This window comes from Pistacia vera, unplaced genomic scaffold (genome assembly GCF_008641045.1).
Source record: "Pistacia vera cultivar Batoury unplaced genomic scaffold, PisVer_v2 Contig264, whole genome shotgun sequence".
Lineage (NCBI taxonomy): Eukaryota > Viridiplantae > Streptophyta > Magnoliopsida > Sapindales > Anacardiaceae > Pistacia > Pistacia vera.
In genome coordinates this window covers 321,260-339,667 of record NW_022196073.1, presented here as the reverse complement: position 1 = coordinate 339,667, position 18,408 = coordinate 321,260, and the positions used below count along the sequence as shown (strand labels likewise).

Genomic DNA, 18,408 nt, shown 5'->3' with positions numbered 1-18,408 from the left:
AGCTTCTCAAAGCCCATATGTGCCCCACTTACCTACATTATGGTCAAGGCTACGGCTCCTTTTTCTAATTTTTATCTCTTTTCTATACACTTTTAGCAATAATAGTAAAATGTTGACCAACCACAGTAGTACTTCAGACCATCAAACTTGGGGAGCAAACTAGGAAATAAAAAAATAATTTTTTTTTTTTCAGTTTTAAAGTGTGTCTAGTTTTCCCCCGAGATTATAGGGTCAATTTGTTTCTGACGCCATATAAAATTTACCAATAAAGACATGATATATATAATATTTATAAATGGAAAATAAAGCATTTCAGCACTTTGCCTCTTCAAATTGGGTCTTAAAATATAATTTTCTAATCACTAAGATGATTTCTTGAATGACACCAAATGATGTAAAAAATAAAAAGAATTGAAGACTCTTTAATTAGTAAAATGCACTTAAAATATAAAATATTAACCTATTATTTTCTTAGTTTTAATATTGTAACTTAGTATCTTTCACTTGCATCTTTTCAATAAAAAAAAAAAAAATCAGAAAAAGAAGACAGTATCTCCCATCTACTTTTCATGTTTTATTTATTTTCCCTATCTACATTGAAATAATGTCGTGGAATCCACACTTCTCAACTACTATTTGCTTTGCGGAATCCACTAGTTAGCAAATTTGAATTGACCGGTGTTGTGGAATTTTAGTGCATAGAATTAAACAGCTATAGTTGCTTAGAGTCAAAAAGTACACGCCAGTGCTGTGCCAGTCAGAGCCTTGGTAATGGGCATGAAAGAAAAACTTTCAATACTTCTAATTGAAAAAGTGCACTATAAGCCCTTTTAAATGACTAAAAGTAATTTTCCACTTTTTTATATTATTTAATTTAAATTTCAAGTAAAGAATAATACAAAATATATTTTAGAAGCAACACTTGATTTATGCAAATAGTTTTATCTTTATAAGGCATCCATAGATGTGGCAACAACAGGGACTGATGGATCCTGGCAAAATCTAATAAATATCAGAAGCTCCTTTTGTTGAGAATATTGCTTTTAGATATTTAAATCATAAAAGGGATATACCTGGACAGGTGGCACAGAACAGAAATCCACTTGCACAACTAGCAAGACAGTTAGCATATGCCCAAAACAACATTCGTCTTCATCCTAATAGATGAACAATATGAATTTCCTTTCAAGGGAATTCAATTTCTGAGAAAAAAACATATAACATCTAATGGTCCATCCATCATGCCATACACACATACACACTCCTAGTGGTCCTAATATTTACAATTCAAAACACGACAATGACCGAGACAGTTTAACTACTCAATCTAAATTTTCTTTAACTCACCCCATTTTTGTAGATAATATGCTGACCTCCGACACCAAAAAACATGTCATACCTTTTTACCGAAAATGTGTAACCTTGCTTGCTTCTTTCTGGAGTTCAAAACAGCGAGGTCGGAAACAAGCTGACAGTCTTCAATTATTTACATGTCAACTCCGTTAATAGGAATACAGCTCACAGTTCTACACTTCAGATCTAAAAACAAGTTAACTATTCTACATACTAAATGCATGGACAAATGTTAAGGGCAATCAATGAAATTTTGCTCCTAATTCACTCTCCAGATAGATTGTCTTTAGGTAGAAATGCAGGAGTTGATGGTCACTGTTATTATACAAATAAAAAAAAAAATAGGCCCAACTCTCACCAGGTTCTAAAACGGTCTACAACCAACCACTTGAAGATTGAATCACCTCAGAAACAAGCCGGCACAGTCTAATAATCCTTGAGTAACCATTTGTAAGGTTAGCAATTGCAGCATTTATTTCAGCAGACAGTGACTCGGGCAGTGAATTTTGCATCTTAGTGGAGGGAAACTGTAGTTGATAAGGGAGAATCTCCGAAGGATAAATCCCACTGTTTCAGATATCAAAATCATTACACGTCAGTATGACTATAAATGCATATCGAAGACCATTTGCTGTCTAATATTTTCAAAAATGATAAAAAAAAAAATACACAACAAAAGGCTAAGCTCAATGCCAGCCAAAAAGATCATTTTACTGTTACCTGAATTTCTTGCAGTGCTAAATAAATTCAATCAATAGGAAAATGATCTGTAACGTGCATCAGAACATTTATGAAAACATCTGCCAAGTATTCATCACCTAAATAATCCAAGTGTATCCTTTTTGATTGAGTACAAACTTATTTAGCTTACAGATTACGGTAATTTCATCTAGAGAAAATTAATCTAAACATAGTGGAGCAAGACCTCTAAAAAAATCTTTATCCAGCAATATCCCAGATGAAAAAGTCAATTTTACAGGATTTCAGTAGCCACCATGACCTCAATAATGATTAATAAATTTAAAGATGCTCCATTTGCAACAGGATTTATTCTCCTACCAGTAACTTTATAACAAGGAAGGATACAAATCCAAACCATCAGCTATGAGGTCAGACTTGTAGAAAAGCTAATCTAACTAAACAAATCTCTACTCTTAACGTTTTCCACAGGGTTTTAACAGCCAGAGTGAGTTAAGCATCAAACTGTCAATGAGTGTGAAAAAGCAACAGAGATACATGCAAGGCACAGAGCAAGAAACGACACTTTTCAAAAGAGAACACTCAATAAGTTCAGAGGCTGTCATTCAGAACAGGATTCTCCTCAGGCAACATATTAATCGCATAGGGATGACATCCAATCTACAGAATTTAACTAATCAGCCAATTAGGGCACTTATTGGAAAGGCTCCACAGACAGTGGCCTCATCAACATATGTTACAGGTCCTATCATTTAACATAAGAAAACAAAAAAGGCTGATCCCAAGACTCCATAGCTAACACCAATATTCATGTAAAATTGCATTAAACTTCAAAAGGAAATGATATGGAGAGCTAGATATCTCTCGAAACTGAATAACAACATCATGAAGTTTTTCCAACATAATTAACATTCAGGACATCAAATTCAATTCAAAAGCTTCTTTGAATAATATACGATAGCTCTAAGTTTGCGACATATATAATGATCAAATAAACAATAAAATAATGGAGAACTTTACCGATTCAAGCAAGTCATATCAAGAATCATTGTTACTTTTGCACCACTATTCAAATCAATGAAACAAAGGTTCAAATCGAGCTGCTCAACTGCAAAAGGAAGAAAAACAGCAAATGAAATGATAACTCCAGAATACAATACTGGATGCAGACACTGGTTAACCTTAAGTTACCCAAAAAAAAAAAAAAAAAAAAAAGGAAATGCAAGGGTGAATATAAGTCTATTTATAAATTTTAAATGAAAAAACAGAAATGTACCATTACTTGGGGCAAGTTGTCAAGTGGGTTATTATATTATGCAATTGATAAAGGTTATAAATTTCAAGCCTATAAACAATTAGCAAAGGAACGAAAGGAGGCAACAGAAATGTTTTTTACCGGATGGAGAGTTAAAGCTTGTCAGTGTCAAATTCCTAATCTCTATCCTTGCTAGCTGTAACTCTGCAACCACTGCTAGAAGATTACATAAAAGTGAACTGGTTTTCTGCAGAATCAGAAAATAATTAAGTGAAAGGAATTGTCAATGATCTGTCCGGTTTTAGAACTCAGAAAAGAACAATTAATCCATCAATGCTCACATATATCCAGCAATCAGGTACCCAAATAAAAAACTCAAGAAACCAAAAGATCAACGACTTGTAATTATGCGTTATAGCTCATGGAACAAGCAAGACTCTCATTGGTAAGAATGTGAAGAATATTACCTTAAAATGTTAAAATATAATCATTTCAATTGTTTTTACAGATTAAACATATATCATTTACTTTTTTGGTTTCAAGACTTAAAGTTTACAACAAATAACTATGTAAAATTTTCACATGCACATTTGGTACTTTCAACAATTAATTCTAAACCAAGCTCGAGTATCTAGTTGGCTTGACAAGGAATGGACAAGCTTAAGCAGGTGTCATAAGTCTCAACCAAAACTCAAGCTGAGATTGAGCTATATAATTGGCTCTGATAGGCCTTTTGAATCCAGTATTACTCAAGAAGGCAGCAGAATACAAAGAGGAAAAAGGAAAAGAAGACCTAGTTGCAGAGTGAAAAACAGAACAATGAGATGCAGCAACTTACTTGTGTTTCTTGTGTCAAACTCTTGGAACCAACTGTTTTCTTGGTGGACTCAGCATTAAATACAAATGCAAAGGCTGTGCAGGCATCCATGTTCGGAAAGTTCTAAACCAGAATCACGCAATTTAGAAATCAACACAACTAAAAGAACAAAATGAAGATTTGGTAATTTGACTTAATTACCTTCTTAATATTTATGTTATTCACTTTGTTTGAGACTACCATGCTTGAAACTGGACCAGCAATTATTGTGAACCTTTATTTTGTCAAACAAAAGAACAAATATAAAAATGTGCTGGCGTTTCAAAGAAAAAAAAAGTACCTTATAGTCTCTATTACTTTCTTGTTTTACTAACTCCACCAAAAAATAAAAGATAAATAAAGAAAAAAATTCAGCAAAGTAGCAACCTTTGGCAGATGAAGCCACGGTAGTTGAGGACAAGATTGTTGTGACCATGTGTTCTTTCCAAATCATCAATTTCCCACAGCTGAGAAACAACATACATGATATATTCATCAATCACATAGAAATTTTCTAGTACATATTGATGAGAATGCAGCAAGCATAGCAATACCTGCAGATCCTGGCGTATGTATCTGCACAGCGCTCTCTTCTTAAGATGATCATTAAGTAATGGAATAGTGTCAGCACAACTTAGATCACCTTTCATCTTACAATGTGTGTTAAAGGATTTAATTAAATTCTTTATTTTCCGATCTACAGCTTCAGCCTCCTGTTTCCTTGTGATCACTTTGTTGGCGACAACCTGGCAAAAGGAATAACCTGCATTTTCTTAGAAGCTTGAAACCCACCTGATACTTCTACCAAAATGTCTTTCAACGTATATGACCATAAGTGGCACATGCGCACACAAAAAATGGAAAGAGAGAGAGAGAGAGAGAGAGAGAGAGAGAGAAGAATAAAGAGCAATGCAGGAAAAAAAATGAATTCAGGGGATCAAAGGAAATAATCTTATTTCTGTACGGAATGATTCAGAAAACAATATTAATCAGCATATTATATGTTTTTACTTTTATAGAAAAAGATGAATCTTATAATGAAATCATGTAGCAAAAAGGATTCTGCACGATCTTATAAAGCTGGACTTACAAGAAAATCCACATCATAAAACTGGCATGTACCTCATGTTTGCCAACAAAATTTGCAGAAGAGGAATAATAAAGTTTATCATTAACAGCTTCTCTTTCACCAGATGCAGACAAATGTCTAGCATAATTCAACTTCAAATTGTGAAACTTCTGTATTCCTAAGCTTAATAGTTGTGCACTTTTCTGCATGTGAGAACAGAAGGTAGATAAGAAAAAACAAGCGTTTATCTTGAAATAAAATTTAATAAAGAAGAAGAAGATTTAAAATACCAGCAATTTTTCATGCTTCACATGCAATATCTGCAGCCTTGCCTTCTCGTATATGATTTTATGAAGCAACAATTTTGTTTCAACCACTCTGCAACAACATCAATTCATCCATGTCAATACTTATCATGCTAAACCAGTTTCCACAATGACATATGGAAAGGGAAGAAAGCACCTTTTATGCCTAATATTACTGGACTGATCATATATTTTCTGCACACAAAAGAAAAACAGGATTAACAGGATGATGACTAATACATGTTGGTTAAAGTGTCAAAAGAAAAAATGAATACCATAAAGCAATAATCTAATGATCTTGTTTTCCACTTATTCAGCTCACCTGAGAAAGGATTTCTGAACAAAGCGCCCCATATTTATTAACCTTCTGAAGGTGAACCAAAATATCTTCAAACATGTCTATCTACATGTTGCAAATTGAATAAAAAAGATATTACAAAAGTTTAGGATAATAAGAAGAACAAGAATAAAACCAGCAACTATAGTTAACCATATTTATATTGAATTAAAGAAACTAAAAACAAAAAAAAAAAAAAAAAAAGTCAAATGGCTACATACAGCTCTTATATTGAGTTTATCAATCAATGGAGAAAGAATTTGGTTTGTTTCTGTTGAGAATTTGTGCGAAATCTGCACAGTAAAAATTAAAAAGTTATAATAAACAGGTGAATATAAAAATCCAGCCCCAAGAGCGATTTTAGTTAGGCAAACAAGAGAGCATAAGAGATCAGTGGCATGGTATACATACATCAGTCCAGAGCTTCAAGATTGTGTCAACTCCAATCTTCTCATTTCTGTTATCACTTCCATTAGAATGTTCCGGCTTTAAATCCAAATCATTATCTCTACTTTTATGAACTTTTGGGCTTCTCTGCATCCAAATGATTTTATAATCATTATCTGCATCTCCAATAACTATTTCTTCACTTCTTCTTTTCCGTCCAGAAGAATTCTCAAAATCTTGCAGCTGAAACCAATTATGTGAATTATCAAGCATCTGACAAAAATCATCATTATCATTTTCATCTGAAATGGACTTGGAAGATAGTCATCTTTCCCAACCAACAATAATGTTAACTTTCTACGCATCCAAAGAACACCTAATTAACATAAACAAACAGCCTAGAGATTTCACAACATCTCAGTAATGCCAGAATAGAGATTGTGTGAGTAAGAACATGTGTGGGTGAATAGAGGCAGAAAAATCAATACCTTCAAAAATGATAGCTCATTCAGGCTTCTCTCAACATGTGGAGAAGCATGCTCATGGGCTGAAGCTTTTATACCTTCTCTAGCAGGTTCCTCTTTTGTTCGGATTGTGTCATTTGCAATTTGGCAATTCTTGTCTGGGCTTAATGGCTGATATTTCAGCAAACCTGTATCCCTTGAAGGGCTTTGCAGGTTCCTTACCGTTTCTGAAACATTTTGTAAAGCGGATGGAAGGATTTTTCTGTCATCCTCTCTCTTTACTTGAGTAAAGTTTCTCATATCGTTAACCTCACGAAGGGGTGAACTAGACTGTGCTCTCCAGTCAACAAACAAGGAGTCCAATTTATCAGCCATTTGAGTCAAATGGCTTCCAGTTGTAGCATATTCAATTGAATTCCCATCTGGTCCACAACGAATGACAACATTTCCCTGGGGCTGAACCTGCTGCTTCAAATCAACAAAGAGACTGCCTTGTTCTGCTGGTGACAACTCCCGGTCCAACCTCTTCAATGGAGGAGAAACATTCTTATTAGAATCATTGGTTGTCTTCTGATCTTTTTTATGATCAAGTGTGATCTCCAATGAGAAGGATTCAGATCCAGTAATGTCTGACATGACCTTCATGGCATCATTTGGCACCAAGTGTTGATGCATCACTATGCCTGCCAACATCTCAGTTCGTTTATCTTCATGAGAAACGTTATCAGACAGATGATCCAAGGGTTCTCCATCTTTTCCAGGGATCATGGTCTCTCGATTTTGGTTCAGGTTACCAAAGTACTTTGTTGTTCCATTACCATCTCCACACATGTTGACTGCCTTTTTATGTTCTCCATTCTTCCTATCAACACTAAATTGCTTCTCTAAATTCATAATGGGAGTATCCACAAGCTGGCGCGAGAGATCTCTGCTGGTTTCTTCCACAACAATATGGGAGGGAGAAGTTGCAGAAAGGTACTCCAATAATTTCTGTTCAGATTTTTCAAGTCCATTGCCCAAAGTAGATGTATGTGGTGAAGACTCAATAAGTTTAAACTTTGAAATGCTTTTCAGAAGAGATGAAACGCTCTCACCTAATTTTATGTTTTCCTTCCTCAACAATGAACCAGGCTGTTTAGGGGAAGGAGTTATACATGGTGAATGTCTAGATATATTAGTAGCATCCAGAATTATTTGCTTCTGTTTAGCAGATAACATGGTCATAGGCCCCACTAAAGGAGATTCCAGTTGCTGATCAAGAGGCTGATCAATATGGGAATTTTGCTGTGCAGCTTTTGAAGAACTTTTTTTTTGTGAGTCTTGAGTTGAAAATAAATCAGCAGGTTCAGGTTGTGAGAACAAACTCAACTGACAATCATTACCATTCAGATTTACATCTGGTGGGGTGCCACTACTTATTGTATGCAACTCAACATTGTTTGACCCAGTCACAGCTTTAATAACCACCTTGTTTACCTACAATTGAACCCCAAAACAAGTGCCAGAATCAGTGCTTCAATTTCCTGTAATGATAATGAGAAATATTGTTTGAACATTGAACCAATTTCCAAGTTTCATTGACCAAAAATAGCAATAATGCATGCCATCTGTTGACAAAAGATTTAAAATCATATTAACGCAGAGCTGCAAGCCCTGCATCACCTTTGCAAAGCCACAGGCATAGCAAGTCATGGGTACCAAGGAATATCAATCATGTCTTCTAGCTGTAGAACATGTAGAGTAAATCTATAGCAACACCAAAAAGAAAATGCCATAAAAATTCCATAAAAAATATCATCCCTAAATTGTCAAAGATATAGGGGAAACAAAAAAAACGAAAAACTTGCAGCTACAGGAAATAAAGGTTTTGGTATTGAAGTGAAAAGAAGTATAAATATCAAGTGGACACCTAATCAATCATATGAAAATCTCAAAGTGGTCTACTTAAAAAGTATCAATCCAAAAACCAAATAATTGTGAAACAAATCAAATCATAATGCCATAGGCAAGACAGGTTCTTGCCTTATCAAGCTGATTAGGGGTTTGGACTTGGTGATCAATAAAGGCATCAGCAGCTGGATCATCATTTACATATGATAAGGAATCACAGGTAGTCTGATCCCTATTAGTGGATGTAGAACCACCATTTACCTCACCAAATTGCAAATTAACCACAGAAATCCCCTCTTGGGAAATATTATCAGGGCCAACGTTGCACATATCTATATTTCTGTTACCCCTCATACCCATCATGCCACTGCCATTCTCATTAAAAATGGAAACCTCATTCCTCTCCAATGACTTTGCGTCAACTATAGGAACAGCATGAATAACCTCACTACCTTCTGCCAAAAGAGCTTCTAATGTAGGAGATAGTCTCCCATAATCATACCTATGTGGGTTCTCTCCCACAAGACTCATATCATTTGAATCTCTACTGATACTAACTTTACCAACAGGTGGCAATATTGGGCTTATAGGCTTCTTAGCTTTTGTTAGTACCATGAAACTTCCTGAATCAGATGGAGTGCCAACCTGGGAAGGTGTTTTCTCTTCAAAGGCAAAACAACTCCCTGCTGGGGTCTTGATGTCTCCTAATTCTGACATAACAAGACTACGGTAATGCATTGAAAACGCGGTTGAATCCATTGTGATATCATGGTTATCATCTGAGGCAGCAGAATCGGACAACCGGCCAGGTCTAATAAATCTGGCTGATACAGGACCAAAAAAGTTGTCTTCTGCACAATGAAATAAAAACAAAACTTTCAGTACTTACCCTGACAAATTTAAACTTCATAGCACAACGACAGTAGATCTAATATTAACCCCTCTTCAATCTTTTCTCATTACTTCTTCCCCAATTCATCATTAACCAAACACCATTAATTTTAAAAAAAAAAAAAAAAAAAAAAAAAAAAAAATGCACCAAACAACCTAAAACCAAAATTCAACTCCTTAAGCACGAAAACACTAATACACTAGCAGTAACGGAGAGTGCTACCCATATAAACTCTGGTATACAAGTTGACATAGAACNACAATGAAATAAAAACAAAACTTTCAGTACTTACCCTGACAAATTTAAACTTCATAGCACAACGACAGTAGATCTAATATTAACCCCTCTACAATCTTTTCTCATTACTTCTTCCCCAATTCATCATTAACCAAACACCATTAATTTTAAAAAAAAAAAAAAAAAAAAAAAAAAAAAAATGCACCAAACAACCTAAAACCAAAATTCAACTCCTTAAGCACGAAAACACTAATACACTAGCAGTAACGGAGAGTGCTACCCATATAAACTCTGGTATACGAGTTGAAATAGAACTATTCTTTAAATTTCCATCATTCATCCTCATTAATTATACTGATCCTTTTACTTTCACCTTTCTATTTAATGTGTGCCTCGCCAATTTCCATGCAAAGTTTGTAGCCTACTTTTATTCATTAGCATTGTTACTTAGCACAAAATTTTTATCTAATATCTCAGAACTGCAATATGCAAAAGCATAATTAACCAAAAACACACCGTTTGTGAATATCTTAAAAAAAACTCACCGTCATTAGAAGTAGCTGAGCCAATGATACTACTTCCAGGAGACGGCGACTCAATTGGCCTTAAAAAAGACTTCGTCGAAGCGATCTCTTCGTCATCGCCCTCCTCCGGTGACATTTCCCTGGAGTCGTCGCTATCTGCTGCCAAGTCTTTGAAAAAGCCAAGCACCTCATTGTCTTCGTCCGCAGAGCTCGGTTCCGCTGCGGACTCCTGCTCATAGTCCTCGTCTCGGTTGAAAATGTGCACCGAAGTGATTTCTCGGTCGGCAAAACTCACGCGCCGCAACCGTTTCTTCCTCACAGCGATGGTTTCTTCGTCGGTCTCAGTATTGAAATGTTCTTCCTGATCTTTTGAGGCCATACGATAGATGTGATTTGGAGAAATGTGAAATTTGTGAAGGACCTTGAATCTTAGGGTTTTTGAATTGTGAACCTCGCTCTGTTTGCGGGAAAGTTTTTGTGTGGGAATTTGAATTGAACGGAACGGCTATTTTTGTTTTATTTCATTTTTACCCTCTTGTTTTAAGTATGTAGCGAACGCCAAGTCTTTGTGCATTTCTCACCATTTTTTTCTCTCTTTTATTTTTTATTTTTTATTTTTTTAATTTAGATTTGGGGAAAACAAAAATGATGATTATTTCCAAAAGTTTTTTTCAAAATATAAAATAAAGTGTGAAAATATAAATTAATACTGTCCAATTTTGATTAAATTTTCTTCTTAATACAGTATTAGATAGTTGTTATTGGCATACTATTATTCTTTACTTATACTCAATTGCTTTTAAACTTTCTATAATCATCCTCAGCCCAAAACGAAAATTATTCTTAATCTTTCATCCCATACGCGTCTATCACTTAAAACTTGTTTAGCATAATCATTATACGAAACTAATTCTATTTAATAATGGATTTGTGATCATCATATAAACAGCGGCGTATTTTAACATTACTTGTAAAGTTGTAATAACTAATGATAAATTTACAACAATTAACAATGACGGACAGTCTATTCAAATATTTACTAGATGTTACATTAAAAGTGATTTTGATTTCTATAACTATTTAGATATATACTTTGTGCTTAAAAAATAAGATATGTATTCTACTTCTAAATAACTATGATAAAATAATTCTAATTTTAATTAATAATGTTATGTTTATCTCAAGAAACGCTTTGGGAGCTGATATATAGATAGAACACAGTTTCCTCATTTCAATTCTTCTGCCTCTGCGTGAAGAATATAAAACAAAGCATTTCACATTCAAATTTCTGAAACATTCTACGCTTACATCAATATAATTGAAGACAAAATGTGGAAAAAAATTTGTCAACCAGGTGCACTAAATGATAAGTCATATCTCAACTTTAATGCTCAAAACACAAGGATTCAACCATACAAAGCCCGCCATGGTTCTCGAGCATCCTTTGATGTCTCTGTCGGTTTCCACAAGATTTTGTCTCTCAAGAAGCACAATCCAGTATTGTTTGCCAAAAGCTCTCCAATCTCATAAAGAATCTGGAAAATCAACCTTCAAGATTTTGCCAATAGATATATGTTTGAACAAGACCAAGAACAAAGAGACAGATGACTCTACAGCGATAAGGAAAATTATTAAACAATTTTATAATGGGAATAAAATTTAAAAACTATCACACAATCTCTACCTCGGTCACTTCGACAAAAATTGATTACCATTTTCTTTAAAGCAGAAAAGAATACTGTGGCTTCTATGCCTCACTCCAATCATAAATAACATTCCAATACAGTATAAATCACAACAACTAGTGCTAGTCAAGAATGGATACCTCAAGCTTTCCTTCTGAAGACTTATCAGAATGGCTTGTACTTCCTTGCCCAATAAGGATTAAAGTTGGCAACTTCAAGACACGGACCAGCTGCAGAAAGCAGGCTAGAGGTTCATAATGAATCTGCAATGAGGCTGCTGGCTTCTTGATTCTGGCAGTCATGGCTTGAGTTATGTTTGTCTCTGGACCAATCTGCAAGCCATAAAGCGAAACCTTGCTTCCACTAGCCTCTGAAGTTTTATTGTCCCCCTTAAGCTTTGATGATTCCACAACAAAAGGGGCTAAAAGAGTGGGCACAGTTGATGTTTCACCAGATATATGTGCCAGAACCTCATTTATGGCACAAACCAATGAAGGTGGCTCATAATTTTGCAGAAGCAACACTGAAACCTGAGCAAATAAAAGGGAAGAAAGATTCCATAAAGTCATTATTTGCTAAATTAACTATGAACTTTACTTGGTAGACAAAATCTACCTGTCTATGTTTCAAAGCAGATTTTTTGTAATGTAGCACAAAGATCTTGATTTTAATTGCTTAAATTTAGGAAAACCCTTAATTTTAATTGTTATAAGTCAAATTTGGAGCACTAAGTAAACAAGCAAGAAACATAAGATTGTTTGGACAGAGGAAACAGCATTATGAAAACGACAACAGAGAGAAACACCAATAAGAAATGATACAAAACCACAACCAGGATTTAATTTCAGTAAATCTAACATTTTGATTACTCCCCTGCAAGATTCCATTCGTGGTTACAAGAAAATCAATTACATTAATCATGATTAAAGGCCGTGAGGGAGATCACAGTCTGCCTGTAGAAGGCTTCACATGTCATATCTACACAAACGCTTAACTGGAATTCTTCTTTTGCCATTAAATGGAGTGGCAGACGTAAAACTTTTTCCCCTTTTCTAATTTTACAATAGCTTTATCTGAAAACTTTTAAACCAAATTCGTTTTCCTAAAAAAACTATTGTCTTCTACTTGTTTACAAAAACAAAAAGATAGAATTGCATTTAATAACAGTTAACGCAATACCTGATAATTGCCCTTATCATCGAGAAAGTGAACGAGCTCGCCACGGGCTTTCTTTTCTTTAATTCCATAATGCTCCAGTGACAACTCGAATGATTCATCTCTGCAAATAATAGAACAAACGCAATGATTACAACTTCTTTAAAAATGATCGATTGATAAACCCAAAAAAACCCTACTTGCTTTGTTAATGTTGATTAAATTGGAAGTAACTTACAGTCTACGAAGAGAGGAGTTAGGGTTAAAGTGGAGAGCGTTAACGATGGGAGCAATTAAACCTTCTGGGTCTTTCAATAGGAAGATCATTTTAGAAGCTACCTTCATCTTATGATTCTCTGTGTTTCTGCGTTAGACAAACAAAGCGCCGGAGCGAAGGATCTATATAGTTAAAAGAGTAGCGACCAAGGCATGATAATAATAAATAAATATTTATTCGTATAATTCTATATATTTAAAATTAAAGAAAAAGTTGCGAATCAACATTTTTTTTTTTCAAAATTTTATAATTTTTGTTTAACAAAAAGAAAAAAAAAATGTTAATCTAGAGACGGGTGATTCTCAATTAAAAGCCAAAGGGTTTAAGTGATATAATATGATTAAGATAATAAATGACATTTATAAAATAATCATATATGTTAATAAATTTTGTTTAAGCTTACCATTTTAATTTTGCCCACCTAAATATTAATAAGTAACTTTGTAAATATAAATTAAATCAAATAAAGAATAAACAATATTTAATGCATTGCAACCACTATTAATAGTTAACGGTCAGTTAGAGCTTTTAAATGTATTATACAAGATATATAAAATGCCAGTGCTTGCTCAAGGGATTACATTAGTATAGAAAAATAGTTTTCCAATTTTAGGCAACTTCAAAATTTCTATTTTTTTTATTTTTTTTTAAATACAAAATTTGAAACCTTGTCACTTACATCCCTGCGCTTTGAAATGTCAAGGGATTTAATTATAAAAACAATTAACAGATTTGAGTTTACTAATTTGATAAGAGAATTTCCAAGCTGGCGCGAAACCGCTACAGTATCAGATCCATCTCTGACACTCAACCGCACAATCACAACGCTTGCTAGACATGCAGAAGACGGCACAAGCATGGTTCACCGGAGGTCCGAGCACTGCCAACTCAAACGACCACCAACAAAAGCCTTCGTCTCTGCTGGCTGATTGGAACTCTTACGCCTCTTCCCAAGAATCCGATTCCTCCGCATTCGATCTCGAGGCTGCCGTCCTCACCACCACCGACAAAGTCAGCGGCACTTAGCGTGTAATTAAACACTTAACTCGTTTTTTTTTTTTTTTTTTTTGGTAACTCATTCTCATATTCTCTTTGTGTTAGTAGTGATTTGAATGAACGATCCACGTTATGATATATTGACTGGATCTGACTAAAATCGTTTCAGATGACTTTGGTGGACTCACCGTGAAATTAGTGAAATCATGTCAAAGTATTGACTGAATATAATCATGTGCAACATAATTATTGTGATTTTACCAGGGGCAGGACAAGTAGTTTTTTTCGAGGAAGATGCTAGAGCGATACAGTAGATTTTAAGTTAATCTTTATCATCAATAATGTTTATCTCTCTGTGCTTGGCTGGTATCGTTACTTGGAATAGGTGATTTTAATAATACATAGTTGCGTAACATTACTGGTCCAGTACCATAATATAGTATGTCACATGCTTGTCTGTTGTAGAGATTGAGAAGAGGACAATATCGTTTGCTAGCTGTTCTCTTAATGGAACGAATCTGTTGAAGGTAATACTGTAAAATAGAGTATGTTATGGAATTAAAATGGATGTGGAAATCGAGATGTTAGCCATAACTGTTCAAGAAAAAGAAGACCTCCAATTCCTTCTGAATTCAATTTCGTAATGTAAGCAATGTTTTCAAACTTAGATTTAGAAGTTTTGAATTGACTCTTCCTCACTTATTGGGGTTATTGAAATGGTTATAGAGTCTCATATGGATTCTTAGTTTACCTGACCGCCCAAAGGTAGCAAGGTTCCTCTTCATTAGAAATTAAAGGAAGAAAAGGAGTTGAGACAAAAAGTTCGCTGATACTGTTGGCTTTTCTTTGATTAATTTGTTGGGAGTTTGGCCTTGTTTGAGTAATGGTAGTTGATTATATTATAATAGAGTAATGCTTGATTTGGCTTCTTCTTTTTTTTTTTTCAAATTGTTTTAGGGTTTCAAAAGGAGTCAGAGAGCTACCAGGGAGTTTTCAGTCTGCTACTAGCAATGTCCCTTCAGGGAAATCTCTGATGTACTTTAGCTTACTTCTAGCTGCTGGCGTGTTCTTTGTCTTCATTGCATTCACCATGTTTCTTCCTGTCATAGTTTTGGTGCCTCAGAAATTTGCCATCTGCTTTACTGTTGGTTGTGCATTGATTGTTGGTTCATTATTCGCTTTGAAAGGTCCTAAAACTCAGCTTGCTCACATGTTCTCTAAAGAGGTACCTTATCTAGCTGCATTTCTTCGTGTGTTTTGCTTAAATAGAATTAAATTACAGTCAATCCATGACTTAATTGTAAAAGTATGTAATTTTTCTTCACAGTTGCTCCCTACAGTAATTCTTTCTGTTTTGCTGTTTGCTTTCAGAGACTTCCGTTTACATTGGGATCTATTGGTAGCATGGTGGGAACCATCTATGTCTCTATGGTGCTTCACAGTTACATTCTTTCCGTGCTCTTCTCTGTGTTTCAGGTATTGTAATCTTTTCATTCTGGTATATTTTCTACAAAATCTCCACTTATGTGATGTAGCTTGATCTCACCTTAATTAAACCACTATTACAGTTGCAGTGATACATGGTTTTATCTGAAATTTGAATATCTATTCCTCACTTATTTTGTATCAAAATTAATTTGGGCTTTGCTAGAAATTGAAGTCCTTTTTATCTTGTTAGGTTGTTGCACTGTCATACTATGCAATTTCCTACTTCCCTGGAGGATCATTTGGACTAAAGTTTATGCCTTCAAGTCTTACCTCTTCAATATTGAGATGTTTTGGAAGGTGAAATTGATATCTGGTTTTCTGCAATTCTTTTAATTTGTAGAATTATTCTTTAAATTGTTTTGTAGATTCAATCTTTTTCAATATAAACTTCCGAATAACAACATTATCAGTTTGTTTATTATTTGGAATTGAATACTTAGTATATTTATACCTCTGAAGAAGCATTCTGAGCTCTCTAGTGGCAGAGCATGTCACAGACAAGAAAATCCCTCTCCCTCTCTTTACTTTTCTGAACTTAGGACTGCCGCCATAAACAATCATGGTACCACGGAAAATAATAACAAATGTTGATCATAGGAAGGCTGCTCCCAGAAAAGATCATGGAATNCTTCAAGTCTTACCTCTTCAATATTGAGATGTTTTGGAAGGTGAAATTGATATCTGGTTTTCCGCAATTTTTTTAATTTGTAGAATTATTCTTTAAATTGTTTTGTAGATTCAATCTTTTTCAATATAAACTTCCGAATAACAACATTATCAGTTTGTTTATTATTTGGAATTGAATACTTAGTATATTTATACCTCTGAAGAAGCATTCTGAGCTCTCTAGTGGCAGAGCATGTCACAGACAAGAAAATCCCTCTCCCTCTCTTTACTTTTCTGAACTTAGGACTGCCGCCATAAACAATCATGGTACCACGGAAAATAATAACAAATGTTGATCATAGGAAGGCTGCTCCCAGAAAAGATCATGGAATCACCATTGATAGTAATCGAACCATGTGGATCCCTATCTTTTTGGATCCCTATCTTTTTGCTGTATAAGTTGCCATTCCTTGATTGCATTTCTGCGTGTTTTTCTACAGATATGGAATATTATTGCCAAATTGTCTGGAATATATCCTCTGGCTCTGGGTATCCAGTCCTTATGATTCTATTCCTTGTAAGGGTTCAAGTTTAGTAGATTTCATCTAAGCAATTGTTCCTTTGAGTTTTCTTCAGAATGTTGTCCCGATTGCATTTTCTCTGTTTATTGGTCTCTCACGCATGAACGGAGATATTGAGGAAAGTAGACAACCATAAGGATGAAATTAAGCTGTCTTCTTTCTGAAAGGATTTTGCTAATCTAAAATAGTTATATTAGAGAGAATCAAGCCGAGCCACAATTAATTTTGCCCATTAAATAATACAGTTGAAATTGTTGGAGGAACTCAAATATTTCCCAAAAAAGGTTGTTTTGTCATGTAAGGATAATCCTGATTAATACCTTGTTGTGTCGATCTCAATAACTTTTTTGGCAACTTGTTATGGTCCTAACTCCTAAGCATAGTGTTACCTCTTTCTGCAGTCCCTTGGCTCTTGGTCAGCTTGACCCAAGTGTCTCAACAATTTAATGTGTGACCCATATTTGTGTTTAAATTACGTCCCTTAAGAGGCAAATGACTTGTCGTCTTCCTCATTATTAGATGATATATGTCGCTTATATATTTCGAAACAAAACAGCGGCGGATTGTGGGTATTAGATATCGGTTTGTTATAAATTCGGCTACTTGTCAATCGCATTCTCGAAAGCAAACGACGGTTCATTCTATTATATTTATGACTTAGAACTTGGCCATCCTCAACCATTAAGAAACTGTAAAACAAACTGTCCATTCAAATTATAATCAACGTAATTTACAGCAATAAAAGTGTTGATATCACATCTAGTGAATTAATGCAATAATCAAAATGTTTACTCAATCTTCCATGCATAAAGAAACAGGCAGAACTCTGAAGCTGTAGAACTTTTAGTTGAATGGTACCTGCTTCCATTACTGTTATCACTGTCACATCCTTGGCTGCTGCCTTCACTTTCTACTTCCGGTGCACTTGGCTTGAATATGAACAACCCATGACCCGTGCCGGGGCTACTAAACAACCNACAGACAAATTATAAATTCATCAATACTATATCTTAGGGTGACTGACCCCTTCCCACCCAAGGTTTGGCCTAGTGACAAGTTCCCACCCGAAAAGTTTCAGAATGACAGTATCGCACCCATCCATCCAATTTCTCCGTTTTTTTTAACTGCAGAAGGATAGAATAGTAATTTCAAAAAACAATTAAAGGATAATCATGTCATTTTATGACCTGTATATAAACTTTAAAAAAAACAAAATCCCTAATTTTTCTTCTCCTCTTTCCTTCTCTTTCCTCTCTCAATCGCACCAGACCGCTTTCCTTATTTTTTCTCTCTTCCCCTTCTCTTTTCCCTTTCCTTTTCTTCTCTTCTTATCTTTCCTCTCTCTCTGGCGG

The 18,408-nt window shown here is 34.7% G+C and overlaps 3 protein-coding genes across 3 annotated transcripts; 1 reads left to right on the top strand and 2 right to left on the bottom strand.

Moving 5' to 3' along the window:
* Positions 1–1,337: 1,337 nt before the first annotated feature.
* Positions 1,338–10,679, bottom strand: LOC116132942. Its single transcript, XM_031418613.1, has 16 exons — positions 10,290–10,679; positions 8,748–9,466; positions 6,750–8,201; positions 6,286–6,504; positions 6,096–6,167; positions 5,860–5,940; positions 5,695–5,732; positions 5,523–5,610; positions 5,286–5,435; positions 4,718–4,909; positions 4,551–4,630; positions 4,326–4,398; positions 4,146–4,247; positions 3,449–3,554; positions 3,073–3,160; positions 1,338–1,920 (listed from the first exon to the last, which is right to left on the bottom strand). The coding sequence occupies exons 1-16, from the start codon at positions 10,645–10,647 to the stop codon at positions 1,728–1,730; spliced, it is 4,011 nt and encodes a 1,336-aa protein (XP_031274473.1). The 5' UTR covers positions 10,648–10,679; the 3' UTR covers positions 1,338–1,727.
* A 799-nt stretch (positions 10,680–11,478) lies between these two features.
* On the bottom strand, positions 11,479–13,518 carry LOC116132980. Its single transcript, XM_031418656.1, has 4 exons — positions 13,347–13,518; positions 13,133–13,232; positions 12,094–12,483; positions 11,479–11,803 (listed from the first exon to the last, which is right to left on the bottom strand). The coding sequence occupies exons 1-4, from the start codon at positions 13,451–13,453 to the stop codon at positions 11,675–11,677; spliced, it is 726 nt and encodes a 241-aa protein (XP_031274516.1). The 5' UTR covers positions 13,454–13,518; the 3' UTR covers positions 11,479–11,674.
* A 576-nt stretch (positions 13,519–14,094) lies between these two features.
* Positions 14,095–16,385, top strand: LOC116132941 (protein transport protein SFT2-like). The gene is made up of 4 exons (XM_031418612.1): positions 14,095–14,410; positions 15,321–15,606; positions 15,753–15,857; positions 16,060–16,385. Exons 1-4 carry the CDS (start codon positions 14,223–14,225, stop codon positions 16,168–16,170), a joined length of 690 nt encoding a protein of 229 aa, XP_031274472.1. The 5' UTR covers positions 14,095–14,222; the 3' UTR covers positions 16,171–16,385.
* The last annotated feature ends 2,023 nt before the right edge of the window (positions 16,386–18,408 follow it).

Excerpts from the sequence above, each read along its gene's own strand:
- LOC116132942 (XM_031418613.1), bottom strand. The coding sequence starts at position 10,647 with ATGGCCTCAAAAGATCAGGAAGAACATTTCAATACTGAGACCGACGAA. Across the intron at positions 5,436-5,522 it reads TGAAGCATGAAAAATTGCTG|AAAAGTGCACAACTATTAAG; the intron begins GTATTTTAAATC and ends TCTCACATGCAG. Across the intron at positions 4,631-4,717 it reads ACATACGCCAGGATCTGCAG|CTGTGGGAAATTGATGATTT; the intron begins GTATTGCTATGC and ends GTTGTTTCTCAG.
- LOC116132980 (XM_031418656.1), bottom strand. The coding sequence starts at position 13,453 with ATGAAGGTAGCTTCTAAAATGATCTTCCTATTGAAAGACCCAGAAGGT. Across the intron at positions 13,233-13,346 it reads AACTCCTCTCTTCGTAGACT|AGATGAATCATTCGAGTTGT; the intron begins GTAAGTTACTTC and ends TATTATTTGCAG. Across the intron at positions 12,484-13,132 it reads ATGATAAGGGCAATTATCAG|GTTTCAGTGTTGCTTCTGCA; the intron begins GTATTGCGTTAA and ends TTATTTGCTCAG.
- LOC116132941 (XM_031418612.1), top strand. The coding sequence starts at position 14,223 with ATGCAGAAGACGGCACAAGCATGGTTCACCGGAGGTCCGAGCACTGCC. Across the intron at positions 15,607-15,752 it reads CTCACATGTTCTCTAAAGAG|AGACTTCCGTTTACATTGGG; the intron begins GTACCTTATCTA and ends GTTTGCTTTCAG. Across the intron at positions 15,858-16,059 it reads TGCTCTTCTCTGTGTTTCAG|GTTGTTGCACTGTCATACTA; the intron begins GTATTGTAATCT and ends TTATCTTGTTAG.